The 15,097-nt window shown below is 39.1% G+C and overlaps 2 protein-coding genes across 2 annotated transcripts; one reads left to right on the forward strand and one right to left on the reverse strand.

Moving 5' to 3' along the window:
* Positions 1-464: 464 nt before the first annotated feature.
* LOC306883809 (uncharacterized protein) lies at positions 465-4,945 on the reverse strand (the record flags this gene model as incomplete). Its single annotated transcript, XM_079439300.1, has 10 exons — positions 465-1,066; positions 1,156-1,250; positions 1,660-1,825; positions 1,979-2,141; positions 2,243-2,434; positions 2,542-2,651; positions 2,764-2,868; positions 2,963-3,055; positions 3,140-4,606; positions 4,789-4,945. 10 exons carry the CDS (start codon positions 4,943-4,945, stop codon positions 981-983), a joined length of 2,634 nt encoding a protein of 877 aa, XP_079295426.1. The 3' UTR covers positions 465-980.
* A 2,113-nt stretch (positions 4,946-7,058) lies between these two features.
* On the forward strand, positions 7,059-10,560 carry irg1l (immunoresponsive gene 1, like; the record flags this gene model as incomplete). Its single annotated transcript, XM_079438286.1, has 5 exons — positions 7,059-7,140; positions 7,360-7,547; positions 7,779-7,871; positions 8,437-8,642; positions 9,633-10,560. 5 exons carry the CDS (start codon positions 7,059-7,061, stop codon positions 10,558-10,560), a joined length of 1,497 nt encoding a protein of 498 aa, XP_079294412.1.
* Between the last annotated feature and the right edge of the window lie 4,537 nt (positions 10,561-15,097).

Raw genomic sequence — 15,097 nt, forward strand, 5'->3', positions numbered from 1 at the left:
TTAGAGCCCTTTTTTTCATCAATTTTACATCTTCAGGGTCACTCAAATGTGTATTAATAAAGTTTCTGTAATAGTTTACTGATGCTTTGGTTGAATTTTTTCATAAAGTTTTGTTCACGGCATCAGAATGTCTTGCAGGTCAAGGGGGTTGAATAATTTTGATTGCAACTCTATTTATACAACCAATATCTGCAAACTTTTATATATTCTTTCCTTTTTGTTTGTATGTGGTCCACACATATTGCTGTATATTTATTTACTGTATGTAGTGCATTGCATATTTTCTGTAAATTCTTTAATATTTTTATAGGTGTTTATTTTGTATATTGTTGTGTTCTTGTGTGTTGTTGTGCGTTCTGTAATTATTGTCTTCAGTGTCCGGTTCTACTACAAACAGCATGAAAGCTTGCTTGGAATATAAGCTCAATAAGGTTTGGTATTCATGACATGACAAAACAAAAATTCATGTCAGTATTTTATTAGACAGTTATAAAGAACAAAATCTCATACACAGTTTCTCAGTTCACAATATACAAATACAAGCACACTGTGCAATGGTAATATTTAAATACATTTTCATTCACTGATTGAATTGAATTCGTAGCGCTTCTATTCAGTGTATTTACTCTTGATCAACAAAGGCATGATCCATTGAAATAGCATAAATAGCAATAAATTAATAAGAATAACAGTTTGGTATTAGAACACTTTTCAACCTTCAAAAGCACTGTAAAACATACAATACATTTACACAGCAGTACAGTAACAGATTTATGTAGCTAATGCTCACTTAATATGAGCTTAAGCGATGCTCACTTTAACATGGTTTCATGGTGATACTTCTTGCTCAGAATAACTGTGCAGTAAAGTGATATCGAAATATCAAGTTATTTCAAAGCATTCCCTTCATATGCACACTGAAACATCATTCAAATTAAAATAAAGCTAGTAAAAGTGCCAATTTGATGTTGGTAGTAATCCTACAGCATGTTGCTTTTTACTCGTTCAAAAATCTGCCTCACTTTCAAAGCAGGCACACAACCTTCACGAAGAATGCTGATAGTTCCTGAAAATGAACAAAATACATGTTATTAATAATAATATAATACATATATTATAATAATAGGATATCCGCTCTTTGGGATATCAGCTTACCTTCATCAATTTTGAGGCAGTTCACTACGGTCGATGCCACCACCTCATTAGAGTCACCATCACACAGGACTCCATCGATCTTGTGACCAAGACGGCTGTTTCAGGACAAAGGAAAACAATGCTTCGATTATGCACACTGCCAAAGCTAAGATGTTTTTCCATTGCAAATTAGTTCTTGTTTTAATATAAAATGTCAAAACAAGCAGAGAACACATCCTTCCTAATTATAAAGTTGGCTTCAGATGAGGTAAAGTTTAATAATAGAGGTAAACCTTTAATTTCAGAACACTCTGCTTTAATTAAGTGAATGAATCAGTGTGCCTAACAATAGAGTGTTGTGGTTTGTTCTTGATCAAGTAAGGTAACATAACAGCCTGGATTATGTAAAATCTCAACCTCAATAAACCCTTGTTTAGGCTATTCAATGTAATTTCATATACAGAGAATTTGTTTGGCAGAGTTCATATTCACTTGCAGCACTTGTTGGCGTCTTTATAAACTTACTTGATGACCATGTCATGATGGGTACTGTCAGCTTCTCCACTGGGATTGGCTGATGTAATGGCCAATGGGCCGGTGAATTCACACAGGTGAGCAGTAGCAGTGTGGTCAGGTACTCTAATCATAATGCTATCTCTGGTCCCCACACGGTCATATGCAGGACCCACACCTGTGAACAATATGACCAGTTAAAATGACTGGAGCTGATAGGGAATCACAAATTTCACTCAGTAAAGTTTTAATTTGGTTTGGTTGATTCTCCCAAGTTCGATAAAAGAGTTAGGTACAAATACAAAATGCTGTATCTTGTTAATAACCCTACCGAGTTTGAGGAGCCAATCGCCCTTGGGGACAATGCAACTGATGCCTCCGGGATAGACGTTTCTCATGAACTCCCATAGCAGGGGACTGAAAGGAGGTTTGGTGGCCACAAGCTGCTCCACACTTGAGATGCAGATGCAAATTGGCTTCTCTGCAGGACGATCCTAGCAGAAATAAAAGTTTGTGAGTCAGCGGACAAAGAGCACAGGCATTTGATGATTTGTAAAAGAATATTATGTTTCATAGCTTGTCTTATGGCATGTACTTTGATAGAGTAGATCTTCTCAATTGCACTGGGGTTCTTGCATGAAGCGGCCAAGGCGTAGACAGTATCTGTAGGGATGCCACACACTCCACTTTTTTCCAGCAATTTGGCAATCTTGAGGAGTCCGCTGGTTTCCCGAGAGTTAGTGACAAAACATGGATATTTGGTTTCAGATTCCTTCTTTTTCTTGTCCTTGGATAAATAAGATCAATTAGTCAATAGGAAGTTTTTGTCTAAGCTTGAATGTAAAACATCATTAAACTTTTTAAGCATTTTGTGATCTTAGATAAAACTAATACCTTTATAAGGGAAGGTCCAACTGGAATCAGGGTCTTGGAGAAGATGCTGTTCACAAGGGATGCTAGCATTCCATACAAACATATGATGGCGAAAATTGCTAGCATGGCAACTAAAGAAAGAGTTTCAAGAAAATGTGAGGTAAGTTTTACACATTATTTCATGTAGTTTCATCTTTATTTTTCACAATACGTTTTCTTACGAAATGTATTTCTGTACAGTACCTTCTAACTGATAGGGCAGTCTTCCAAGAGTAGAGAGGAGAAAACAAACTATGACGACCTCCATGATAGTAGTCAATGCCAGGAGAACAAGATTGCTGTAGGCCGCTGTACAGAAAGAAAGAAAGAGTCCAATTTGCAATGCTTTAAATGCAGTAGTCAATTGTGAGAGTCTATTTTATGTATTTGTAAGCAAACCTACCAACTAGCATCAAGAAAGCATTGATGACCAGGAATGCTATTGCCCCAGCTGCAAATCCATTCGCTGACTCTGTGGATATTTCCAAACGGTGTCCTGCAGGAAAAATACGTCTTAGATTTCTACCCAAAACTGTAGCCAAGTATTTTTTAAATTCTATGAATTTGTATATTTTCATACCTGCAAACCTAAACCAGCTCCAAGTTGCCCAAATAGCCACATAAAAGGAGGGAACAACAGAGCCGAATCTCTGGCCACCTTGTACCTGTAGTCGGCTGACGTAGGCCTGGATGATGGCTCCTGGGATGAGCACCCAGGGAACGGTTAGGTCAAAAAACGTCAGGCCGAGCTGACTGCTGTGAATGGCTGAGAGTGCGGCCACTCCATTGCAAAGATAAAACAAAGCATCGGGGAGCTGCGCACCTTTATCTTCAGGCTCATGCTGTTTGGATCTCTTGAGGTTACTGAGATATTTCTGCAGGGATTCGGTGGAGACAGGCTGGGGTCCAACTGGGATCAAGGACTTCTCGGCAATGGTGTTGATGAGGCGGGCAAAGGTGCCATAGAAGGACAGGAGAGTGAAGAGGGAGCAGGTCACTCCAAAAAAGATGTAGTACCTCTCAATGGGAATCTGGGAGATGGTTGATATAGTCACCAGGACAAAAAATGAGTTGTGAATTAGCTCAAGAGTGTCTTTGTTTAGACTTGCAATGCAGAGCACCAAGGCGGCGGACACAAAGAACCAGTTGCCAACCATGGCATGCCTTACTTCACCAGCTTCGGCCCGGCTGATGGTTACAGACACCACATGCTCTTCCCAGGTCTTCACCAACCAAAACACGCAGTGCAGGCCAAACTTGGTTGCATGGTAGCAGTCTTGACGCATGTACGCGTAATAGCTAGACAGAAGCTGAGCAGCAGAATTGATGGTTATCCAGATGGCAGCTACTGAGAGCGACGGGAAGTAGTGAAAGGAATAGAAGGCAAAGATAAATGGTGAGACGGTGTCGCAGAAGAATCCCAAGGCCATCGGTTCAGCATATTTTGTGTTCTTCTTCTTCTCTTGGCCCAAGCTTTGCGAGCTACTGGCGTTGGTGGTTCCTAGGAGCAGCACGTTGAAGAGAGGGTTTCCAAAACCCTTTAGCACATAACGTTGGGCCAGTCCCTTGATTAGTAGTGACGATGAGCCATATATGGCAAAGAGAAGGATTAGGAGCTCCAGAACCCCAGAGACCACCAAACCCCAGCTTGCTACCAGGCCCACAGCCTCAAATATCAGCGTGAGGGTGATGGCCCCAAACACAAAGGGCATGATGTAGTTTACGGTTGCTGAACAGAAGGCCAGTAGAAAGGAAAGCAGGATGTAAGGCACCAGGCCAGCTATGGCAGACTCTTTGATGAACATGTCAGTTTTATTTATGCTAGTGTCTGTCAACAGATCTTGAAATGTGCTATTTATCATTGCGGATTCATTGAATAGGTTTGGACTTTGTTGGTCTGCGCCTAGGAAAATTCTGGTGGCCCCATAGCTTGCCCACAGTGCTGCATATCCTACAAATGACGTCCCACTCAGATGGTCATATTTTCGGAAAGACAGCAAGCCTGCCACAAGCTGACACACTCCACCAATTAGAATGAGATGAACGCCTGTATGAATGAACAAGATTCACAGAAAAGGATGCATGATGTAGGTGTTCTGCACTGAAGTAGCATGAATGCACAATACAAATAGGTTACTATTATTTTCTGATATCAGTATATAAGTGCATGATAAGTGCTTGCAAGTTTGTTTGTTCTATTAAAATGCCAAAAACAATTCACAACGATACCTGCTAATATGTTTTCCACTCCCTCTGCAAGAATGCCAGTCCTAGCCCCATGGAAGTTCTGCAGTAGGACAAGGAAAGCACTGATGCCATTGGCCAGGAGACCAAGCACACCCGGCTCTCCATAAAAACTTGCCGGAAAGCCACTTGCTGATGCCATGAACTTCCCTTTAATCGTAGCTTTCTGCTGATAAGTTTAAGTTGTGTAAACAGGAAGCAATGATAAAAAGTAAAGACGCAAACATTTGTGGTTATACAATACTTTGATCAGTCATCTCATAATCAATAATAATTCATTCACAGTGTGCTTAAATAGGTTTGCTTGGTTTGATAAGCCTAAATTAGTTGATATAAAAGTAACTTAAAACTGATGTATATCATGGTAACACTTTAGTTTAGGGACCAGTTCTCACTGTTAACAAGTTATTTATTATCATGCATATTAATAGTATATTAGCTGCTTATTAGTGCTTATAAAGCACATATTAATGCTTTATTCTGCATGACCATATTTTAGATCACTTAACCCTTCCCCATAACTAAACGTATCAACTACTTTACTAACCATTAATAAGCAGCAAATTAGGAGTTTATTGAGCCAACATTTGTAGTTAACAGCTAGTTAATAGTGAGAATTGGTCCCCAACAAAAGTGAATAAAATATTCTGCTCTTTAAATGGTGGTTATAAAAATACTTCAAGCATGTGTACAAACAAATTTTATTTATTACAAAGGACCATTAAACACCATCATAGTTTTGTCACCCGTGTAAAAAAGAGCCAAAAGACTTCTCATATTGTGAGTGTGCACTAAACAGCCTATTCATGGGTTTGTTTAGTTTCATATCCTCCCTACCCTCCGTAGGTAAGTGACACAGGTGTCTAGTTCAGCAAACAGCTGAGCAGGAGTCAAACACTTTTCACAGAATGGATGTTTTAGCCTTCAGGCATTAAAATTCAAACTGATTTTCTAACACAGATACCTCAAGATTCTTAGCTGAACAATGATAGTATTACAGTCTAGGCGGCAGTAGCCCTACACTGACAACTGCAGAGATTTCATCTGTTTCATCTCAAACAACCAGCAGACAGGAGTCAACATAGACAGACAGCCATCTGAGGACAAGACTTGAGGATAAACTTACAGTAAGTTTGAGCAGACTTTTATGTCAACTTTTCAGCATGTTTTTAACGTATGATACACCCACTGAACAGTGAAATGTTAATGTTGTTTTGTACATTTAAGTTTACATATAAGATGATTTTTACATGATATATATACAAACAAATATGCCAGTATATACAAATATTAAACTCATTCAAAACTGAATGGACAGTAAGCATTAGTGTTGATTATGTGTATATTTATGTTGCTTGAATTAGTTGTGTTCATTTATAATATGAGAAAAAGATTACAGAAATAAGAAACTTACCAAGTGAAGATCCTTGATCTGTAATGAAGTATTGAGATGCTTGTGAAGAATGCTTTAAAGTTTATAGAAACATCCTCAATGGAGCTGGGAGGAGTTACAGTGATATCAACCAACCCATGTCCTCATTAATGATGACATAGCTGACCCTTCCAATAAGACAGTTTATTTCCTGCTGAAAATCCCATCTAAAAATAACAATACTTTGGAAAATCCAGCCCAGGTTCTTCTGTGGGTGGGTGTATCATTGTCTTTTGTGGTCCAATACTATATAAAGGTGGACACACCTGGCTCTAGCACATCAGCACCCTCTACCTTCAATCATTTCACCTCTACATTGAGATAGAGAGAAGACGACAACATTTCTTCAACTTTACATCACCGAAAAAAGATTTCAAGCATCTTCATATCCAGATCCTGAACAAAAATTGACAAAATGCTTTCAACGCTACAGGTAAAAAATAGTTTTTCATGTTTTTACATAGTTAAGCAATTTATAGATTTATATACGTTTGCCTTATGTTTAAAGAAAATCAAAACAAGGAACAAGTTTTATTATATATATATATATATATATATATATATATATATATATATATATATATATATATATATATATATATATATTATTTTAATTTTTTTTACTGAAGTATCTCATTGAAACAATTTATTATCAAAACTATTTACAATAACTGTTATTGAGGTTGTTTCATACAAGGAAAATCTATAATTACATAAAACTTGGCTTTTTAGCTGCTCTTTTAGGCTTTTTAAACAGGTATAAATGAGAACAAAACATGATTTATACTAACTTTTTATGTATGTCCGGCTGAGTCACTCAACCATGAATGTTTGTACACAGAGATCCACCAGATACCTGTCTGCTGTTTCTGCTGCTCGAGGACTCCATAAGTCTGCACTAGATGGTGAGCAAGCTCTACTGTCAAAGCCTTATTGTCAGTAAACTGCTGTTTGTTAACTCGTGATGGAAAAGAAAAGAAGTGAAAGTCGAGGCTTTTGTTAGGGTCTGGAATTTAGCTGTCCAATTGACTAATCTATAATAGTCGCTGGCACTCAGAAGCATGGGTGTTATCCAGCAATGTCAAGTTTCACTGTTATTTACACTGTCTCTCGTCTGTTTTTAGTGGTGGAGCGTCCCGCCCCTGAGGAAACAGTGACCAGCAGTTTTGGCAGGTTCATTCAGAGCGTCCAGCCAAGGCATCTGTCACCAACCGTGCTCCAGCGCAGCAAACGCATGGTTTTGGACAGCATCGGCGTTGGGCTTTTGGGAAGCACCACTGATGTGTTTGATCTTTCCCTTCAGCACTGCCAGGTAGAGCACGGTGCCGATAGAAACTAGTAAACTGTAGAAAAAACAACCTGTGTTTTTCCATCATTAAGAGACGCCATTTTTTTCAGTAGAAATGAGTGAAGTCATGATTTTACAGAATATAATTCCTCCCTGGACACCATGTCTGTGTAAACAATGTCTATGTTTGAACAGTAATGTTGGCCATTTCTGGTATGTTGATATGTGAATGAGTCATTTATCTTTTTCCTCAAGCACATGTACGCTCCTGATAACGTCAGCTTTGTTTACGGCCGCCCAGGTGTGAAGCTCTCTCCAACCCTCGCAGCATTTGTCAATGGAGTAGCAGTAAGTGTCATCACGTGCATTGAGTTGTAATTGAATTTCCTAGTTCAGCTTGCGCTGAATGTGTGATTCAACATCCTGGTCACATTCTTAGTGTTTCTCCAGAAAGTCCTGTTCCGCGAGTCTTGAAATTAGCATCCAGCCAAGACAGTCAATGAAGCATTAATTATAATTATGTTTTGCAACATTCAGCACCATTTTTGGCAGCTGGCAGCCAAATGCGGTAATGTGGAAAACAACTCAAATGATGAAACCTCAGCACTGTGGAACTTTCACTGAGTACAGAAACATCCATGGTGTTGTAGGAAAGTCTGCTGCAAACCCGCTAAATTGAGTGTGTTTAACCAATAACACTCCAGGAAGTGATTCAAATAGAAACTAGACAGGCTGTTTTATTGGGTCTTGCTCATGTTACCAGCAGTCATGCACAGGATTTTCCTTTACCTCTCTAGTGTTTTGGCTATTCTAGAGATGTCTGAAGGCAATGACATGGCAATGAGACATGAATGCCGATATGTAGAAACAGAAAGACACTCTAGACCTTGACTGAAATGTTGGCTTTTCACAGGCTCATTCGATGGACTTTGATGACACTTGGCATCCCGCGACCCACCCCTCTGGAGCAGTACTGCCTGCCCTCCTGGCTATAAGCGACATGTTGCACAACAACAGCAAACCAAGTGGGCTTGACTTTCTAACCGCCTTCAGTGTGGGCATTGAAATCCAAGGCCGACTGATGAGATTCTCCAACAAGGCTCACAACATCCCTAAGAGGTTAGAGTCCATTTCTTTGTCTCAACTAAAGATAGCAATAATTGCATGTCTACAGCACAGCCTGTGTAACAGTGTTATTCTGTGAGGTAAAACACACTCAGCTGGGTGGGTAGGAGCATCCCAAATGCCATGTGAAAGTTGTCAAAGCTCCTTCAGACAGCTGTTTATGCAGAGCAGTTCTGTTTGTGCTCCGAGAATATAGTTAAACACTTATAATTTGTTATTTCCTGAGTGCTGTGAAAACAGAATCCACTTGGATTCTGGAATAATGTCAGAAGCTGATTGAATCTAATTGGATTTGCTATTACTATTTCAGACTTTTACGGTGTTTTCACACTGCAAACAATAAAAAAAGAGTGTAAATATTAGATATACTAATTTTGAAGGAGGAACAGAGACATAATTAGAGACCTGGGGTCTCATTTATAAAAATAACAAAAATCTGCACCAACGTTTATATGCATAAAAACGTTCTCACTTTTCGCAAGTAAAAGATTTGGACGTTGACTGGTGCTCTATTATATGTTAATGACATTAATTAGGCGGTGTTTACAAGAGAAGATCTGAAACCATTTCAGATTTATAATTTGCACATCTAGAAGAGAAGTGTATGCATGTTTTTTTTGCGTATGCTCATTCTCTTAATCACATCTGGTTTGTATGCAACATTTTATGAATGAGGCCCCTACAAACTACTGATGTAACAACAATAGAAACACTAATGCACCAGCACTTAGTGACGGGATTAAGAGAAGCTCACATCTCTAGTTTGAACAAGTGTAAATACATATTTAATTGCAAATACAAAACCTTTGGACACTGGACACAAACAAAACTCCCAATGGATTATATTTCGAAAAGTATGTGTTCTGCCTTCCACAAAATTAAGAATAATCTAAGCTTTAGGCGAGAGCACTCTAGCACAGTTGTGGAGAGCTGGTTTCATCCAAGCTGGTGAAATAATGACTCTTTCTCTGTCTTCCCCATCAGGTTTCATCCTCCCAGTGTGGTGGGCACTATGGGCAGCGCAGCAGCCTGTGCTCGCCTCCTCTCTCTGGATCGCAATCAGTGCAGTAATGCCTTGGCCATCGCTGCATCTTTGGCAGGTGCACCAATGGCTAATGCAGCAACGCAATCCAAACCTCTTCACATCGGTAACGCCTCGCGCCTGGGTCTCGAAGCAGCCCTGTTGGCGTCCCGTGGGTTGGAGGCGAGTCCTCTAGTCCTGGACGCAGTACCCGGGGTCGCCGGATTCAGTGCATTCTACGAAGACTACGCACCGAACCCCATTGCTTCCCTGGAGGAGCATGGGCACAGCTTCCTCATAGAGTCGCAAGACATCGCGTTCAAGCGCTTTCCTGCACACCTCGGCATGCACTGGATCGCCGATGCCACCGCCGTTGTGCACAAGACCCTAGTTGGCCTGAAAGGAGGCAGCGTTTCTCCAAACCTGGTGCAGGATATCCTGCTTCGGGTGCCACTGTCCAAGTACATCAACCGCCCATTCCCGGAGACTGAGCACCAGGCGCGCCACTCCTTCCAGTTCAACGCCTGCACCGCTCTGCTGGATGGAGAAGTCACGGTGCAGTCCTTCCACCCGGAGGCCCTCCAGCGGCCCGAGCTCCTCGCGCTTCTCTCCCGCGTCCGTGTGGAGCACCCCCATGACAACCCGGCCAATTTCAACTTTATGTACGGTGAGGTGGAGGTCACCTTGGTAGGTGGAGACGTCCTGCAGGGGCGTTGTGACACCTTCTATGGTCACTGGAGGAACCCACTTAGCCAGGAAAGCCTTCAGAAGAAGTTCCGCAGCAATGCAGGTGCAGTTCTGTCCAACGAGAGGGTGGAGAGGCTGATTGAAGCGGTCGAAGGCCTGGACCATTTAGATGACTGTAAACCACTGCTGGCTCAGCTGCAGTAAACAGCATGCTGCTTTATTATGGCACCAATAATGTATAATGAATCTTTTTAATTGTTTTAGTGAAATGCAACGACTTGTAGGATTTATTTAATTAGAAGTACTACTCAAAAATGTTACACTCTCTCTCTCGATGTATATACTGTAGAACTGTCTCATTTCTTACTGTGTCTGTTTTCAAATGAGTTTATGCAATATTTATTAATATTTCTCAAAATCCCTAAAGGTTTGTTTGTAAATATAAATGTTTTTTTCTCTAGTACGCTCTTTTTAAATATTGTATAATGGAATCTTTGTGATGACTTCGGCTTGAATTATGTAACATATTGTTTGGACTGAAACTCAATAAAGATGAAATTTATTGCTATACATGATGATGTCTCATTCATTTTTTATTTCACTGAGAATATATAGAAAGGAAAAGTAAAAGAGTTCGGCCACCTACATTTCACTGCTGGTTATACTCTGTATAATTGTGTATGTGACAAATAAAAATCTTGAATCTTGAATCATGTTCGTCATCTTCCATAAAAGTAGTTATATTAATCAAAGAGTCTGTATTACTGTATAAATTGGGCGAAATATTAAAGGGATTAATGTCCAAAAGAACACTGATGATGGTCTCAATAGAAATTTTAAATGTGAATATGAAGAGCAGAACAAATATAACATTTTCACAGAAAAGATGAGAGATGAGATTTTAACTTCAATAATAAAAAAAAGCTCTATGAAGCCCATCAAAATGAAATAATGATGATTAGGGACATGGTAGGAGCAAGTATACCAATGAAACATTAACATTTAAAAATATAACTAATTACAAGTATTAAATAATGATTAAGTTCACTTTCACTGATCTATCCTGTTTTAGTCATGGGGACTATAACTGTGCCTTTTGAACCATAAATACGAAATAGATATCTCCAAAGGATGGCAATAGATATAATATTGGTACTTTCATTTGGAAAATAAATTGTCAACATTTTTGTCACAGAAGTCAACAAGTGGCATTTTATTAGGTCCAATTCTTGCTATTAACAAATCATTAAGACTTTTGCCTCAGTAAATTCCTAATTTGTTGCTTATTAATAGTTAGTAAGGTAGTAAGTTAAGTTTAGGTGTTGGGTAGGATTAGGGATGTAGAATATGGTCATGCAGGATATGTGCTTTGTAAATACTATTAAACACCCAGTATACTAATAATAGGAATGCTATTTAGTGACTAGTTAATAGTGAGAACTGGTCCCCATAGTCAAGTCAAGTCACATTTATTTATAGCGGGAAAAATTAATATTAGCTGCTTCAGTCCCAACACCTACAGTACCAGGATGATGAAGATGAAACAAGGGTGGCAATGATCCCAAACACAGCCATGGAAACTCTCGACTGGTTAGAGCGGCCAGCCAATCACCTGACTTGAATCCAATACATTTACATTTACATTTAGTCATTTGGCAGATGCTTTTATCCAAAGCGACTTACAATTGGGGAATACAAGAAGCGATTCATCTTGAAGAGGCAATCAGACAGAGGAAGTGCTCGTAACACCAAGTCTCAGTCATTGTTCAAATAAGTGCAAGCTAGTAAGGGGAGAGAAAGATAGAGGGAAAGATGAAGGTTTTTTTTTAGTTTAGAATGTAGTCAAGTAGTGGCAAAAGAGATGAGTTTTCAGTTGTTGCTTGAAGATTGCCAGGGATCCGGCGTTCCGGATAGGGGTGGGAAGGTTATTCCACCAGCCAGGAATGGTGAACGAGAATGTTCTGGAGAGTGATTTTGAGCCTCTCTGTGATGGTACCACAAGGCGTCGCTCACTAGCAGATCTCAGACTTCTGGAGGGGATGTAGGTCCGTAATAGTGAGTGGAAGTAGGAGGGTGCTGAGTCTGTGGTAGTTCTGTATGCAAGCATCAGTGTCTTGAACTTGATGCGAGCTGCCACTGGTAGCCAGTGCAAGGAGATGAAGAGAGGTGTAACATGCGCTCTTTTGGGCTCGTTGAAGATCAGTCGTGCCGCTGCATTCTGAATCATTTGTAGAGGTTTGATTGTGTTTGAATAGAAAATAAGAACTAAAGATCAGAGTTCATAGAAGAGGCCACAGAACCTTCAAGATTTGAAGACTGTTTGTGTGGAAGAATGGGCCAAAATCACACCTGAGCAATATATGCCACTACACTAGAAAAAAAATGATGAGCAAACTTAAAAGTTTAAGATAACCAGGTTCAGCAGATTTTTTAGTTTTCTCAACTTCTTGTTTTAAGTTTATACATCAATAAGTTGAGAAAACTAAAAAATCTGCTGAAGCTGGTCGCCTTAAACTTTTAAGTTTGCTCAACTTTTTTTATTTTATTTTATTATATATTTTTTTACAGTGTAGTTTCTCCTACAGGAGATGTCTTGAAGCTCTCATTACCAACAAAGGCTTTTGTACGAAGTATTAAATTTCAGCAGTTCAATACTTTTCCCCTGTGTCATTCCATTTTATTACACATAACTTAATTTCTGAAATTATTTGTTTTGTTTTATTTATATGTATGAATTACTTGGCTTGTTACCAACATCTGGTGAAAATTTCAAGTCAACAGCACCTTTAGAAATATATTTACTGGGAAATTGGTGTTGTGTTCAATACTTACTTAATCAGCTGTATATAGCGCTTTATACAATACAGATTGTGTCAAAGCAGCTTTACAGAGTCAACAGGAAATAGTTTGTCAATAATGCAAGAGGACAATGACAAAGAGTCAATTTTTCCAGTTGAAGTCAGTTCATGATTCAGTGGTGTCCTCATCCAGTTCAGCTCTCTTCAAATAGTATCTGAGCAATCAGTCAAGCGTCCCCAACTAAGCAAGCCAAAGGCGACAGCGACAAGGAACTGAAACTCCATCAGTGACAGAAAATTGAGAAAAACACCTTGGAAGAAACCAGGCTCAGTCGGGGACCAGTTTTCCTCTGGCCAGATGAACCAGCATACTAAAGTGTTACCATATATCTTAAAATTAAACATCTGTATACTGTTAGGAATAGGAAATGCTTTTGTCCAAAGTGTGTCTCCTTCAATTTACATCACAGCTTGTCTCCTGAGTTCAAACTAAACATTGTGTTTGTAGTAAGATTGTATGTATTAATGTAGCCTATATTTGGAGAGTCAATAGGTGAATTTTAATTAAATATTGGGGGTAAGAGAAATCCGTCTCAGTGTTTCATACACTTCTGAAGAGATAAACACCAGCAAGGGTAAAATATTTGGGGAGTTGATATTTTCCCATTACGGAGTCCTTCAATGTCGAAACAGCTGAATGAACAGAAATCCTCTGTTTTATATTAATCCAGCAGTGGAGGATAGTGTGGCGAGGTTGAAGTTCAAGGTTGTTGTTAAATACTTGAAAAGAAATGAGTCATGAGCTTTCAAGAAAGGCACTCAGTGCCAGGTTGTGTCAGGAATATTGCTCCTGTAATAAGTTTACTTTGGATACAGTTATCTGCTAAATGATAACTTACGAGGAATGTTGGGTTAGCTGAACAAAAGATGCCTTTACAGCCTGTTAGTAGGCCTGTGTATCTCTGTACCACAGACTGTAGAGGAAACTTCTCCCAAGACACTTTCTCAAAGTGCTGTGAGGACAATAACAGCTAAAAATCGATACAGGTCACACATGCATTGTGCATTGGGGAAAACTTAATAGTGTGCTCCCTAGGTGTGCTCAGCAGTTTTGGTTTACCTGACGATGAGTGCGATAAACTTTGCTTTCTGTTGGCTTTCATTCAGAACGTGAAGTTCACAGTTCTCATCTTACAGTGTTGTCCACCAAAATATATTGGCTGATTTGGACCCAGCATCTGCATTTCTATGGTCAGATGTGTCATCAATGGCACAGCTTTCGGTAATTGGCGCAGGTTATGTAATTCCAGTTTGGAGTTAGTTGACGCCTGTGATCGTCTATTGATGTATGTGAATTGTCAGTTGTGAACAAAAGGTTTGTCTTTGTATTTTGTAACTTCCTTGGAAAGAGACAATAGAAACTATTGAAAGATGCATATAGGGGATTTCACAGCAGTGTCAAATACCACATCATAGTTTTGTCTGTTATATAACGTATTTATCAGGAGTCATTCACATTCTTAGACAAAGAAAATTTTATAAAAACTTTTTCTTTTTTTTCTGGTTATATACAAATGTGATTTTCATTTGCTATTAAAAGCGTGCTGGTTAATGGTTTACATTTTAATGGGAAATTTTTACTATTCACCCACGGAAAAAAAAAAAAAGAAAAAAGAAAAGAAACAAAACAATGTATCAGCAGCCAGTTATGAGGATGTCAAAGACACCCTTTAACATAAGGAAGCCGGAAACACTTAATAGATTAGCTTTAAAAAAAAAAAATAGTAAGATAATGAATCAATGTGTTGATCCAGTATAAACAGAGAATGGTTTAAGAGTGTTAAATGACCAAATAAAGAAGCTTTGGCAAACTATTCTGAGAAACTGAACAAACAAAAAAGAAGGAAGCACTGATTTGACGTAGTGTTTGCTTTTAAGATTTG

The sequence above is a fragment of the Barbus barbus genome (assembly GCF_936440315.1).
Source record: "Barbus barbus genome assembly, chromosome: 17".
Taxonomy (NCBI): Eukaryota; Metazoa; Chordata; class Actinopteri; order Cypriniformes; family Cyprinidae; genus Barbus; species Barbus barbus.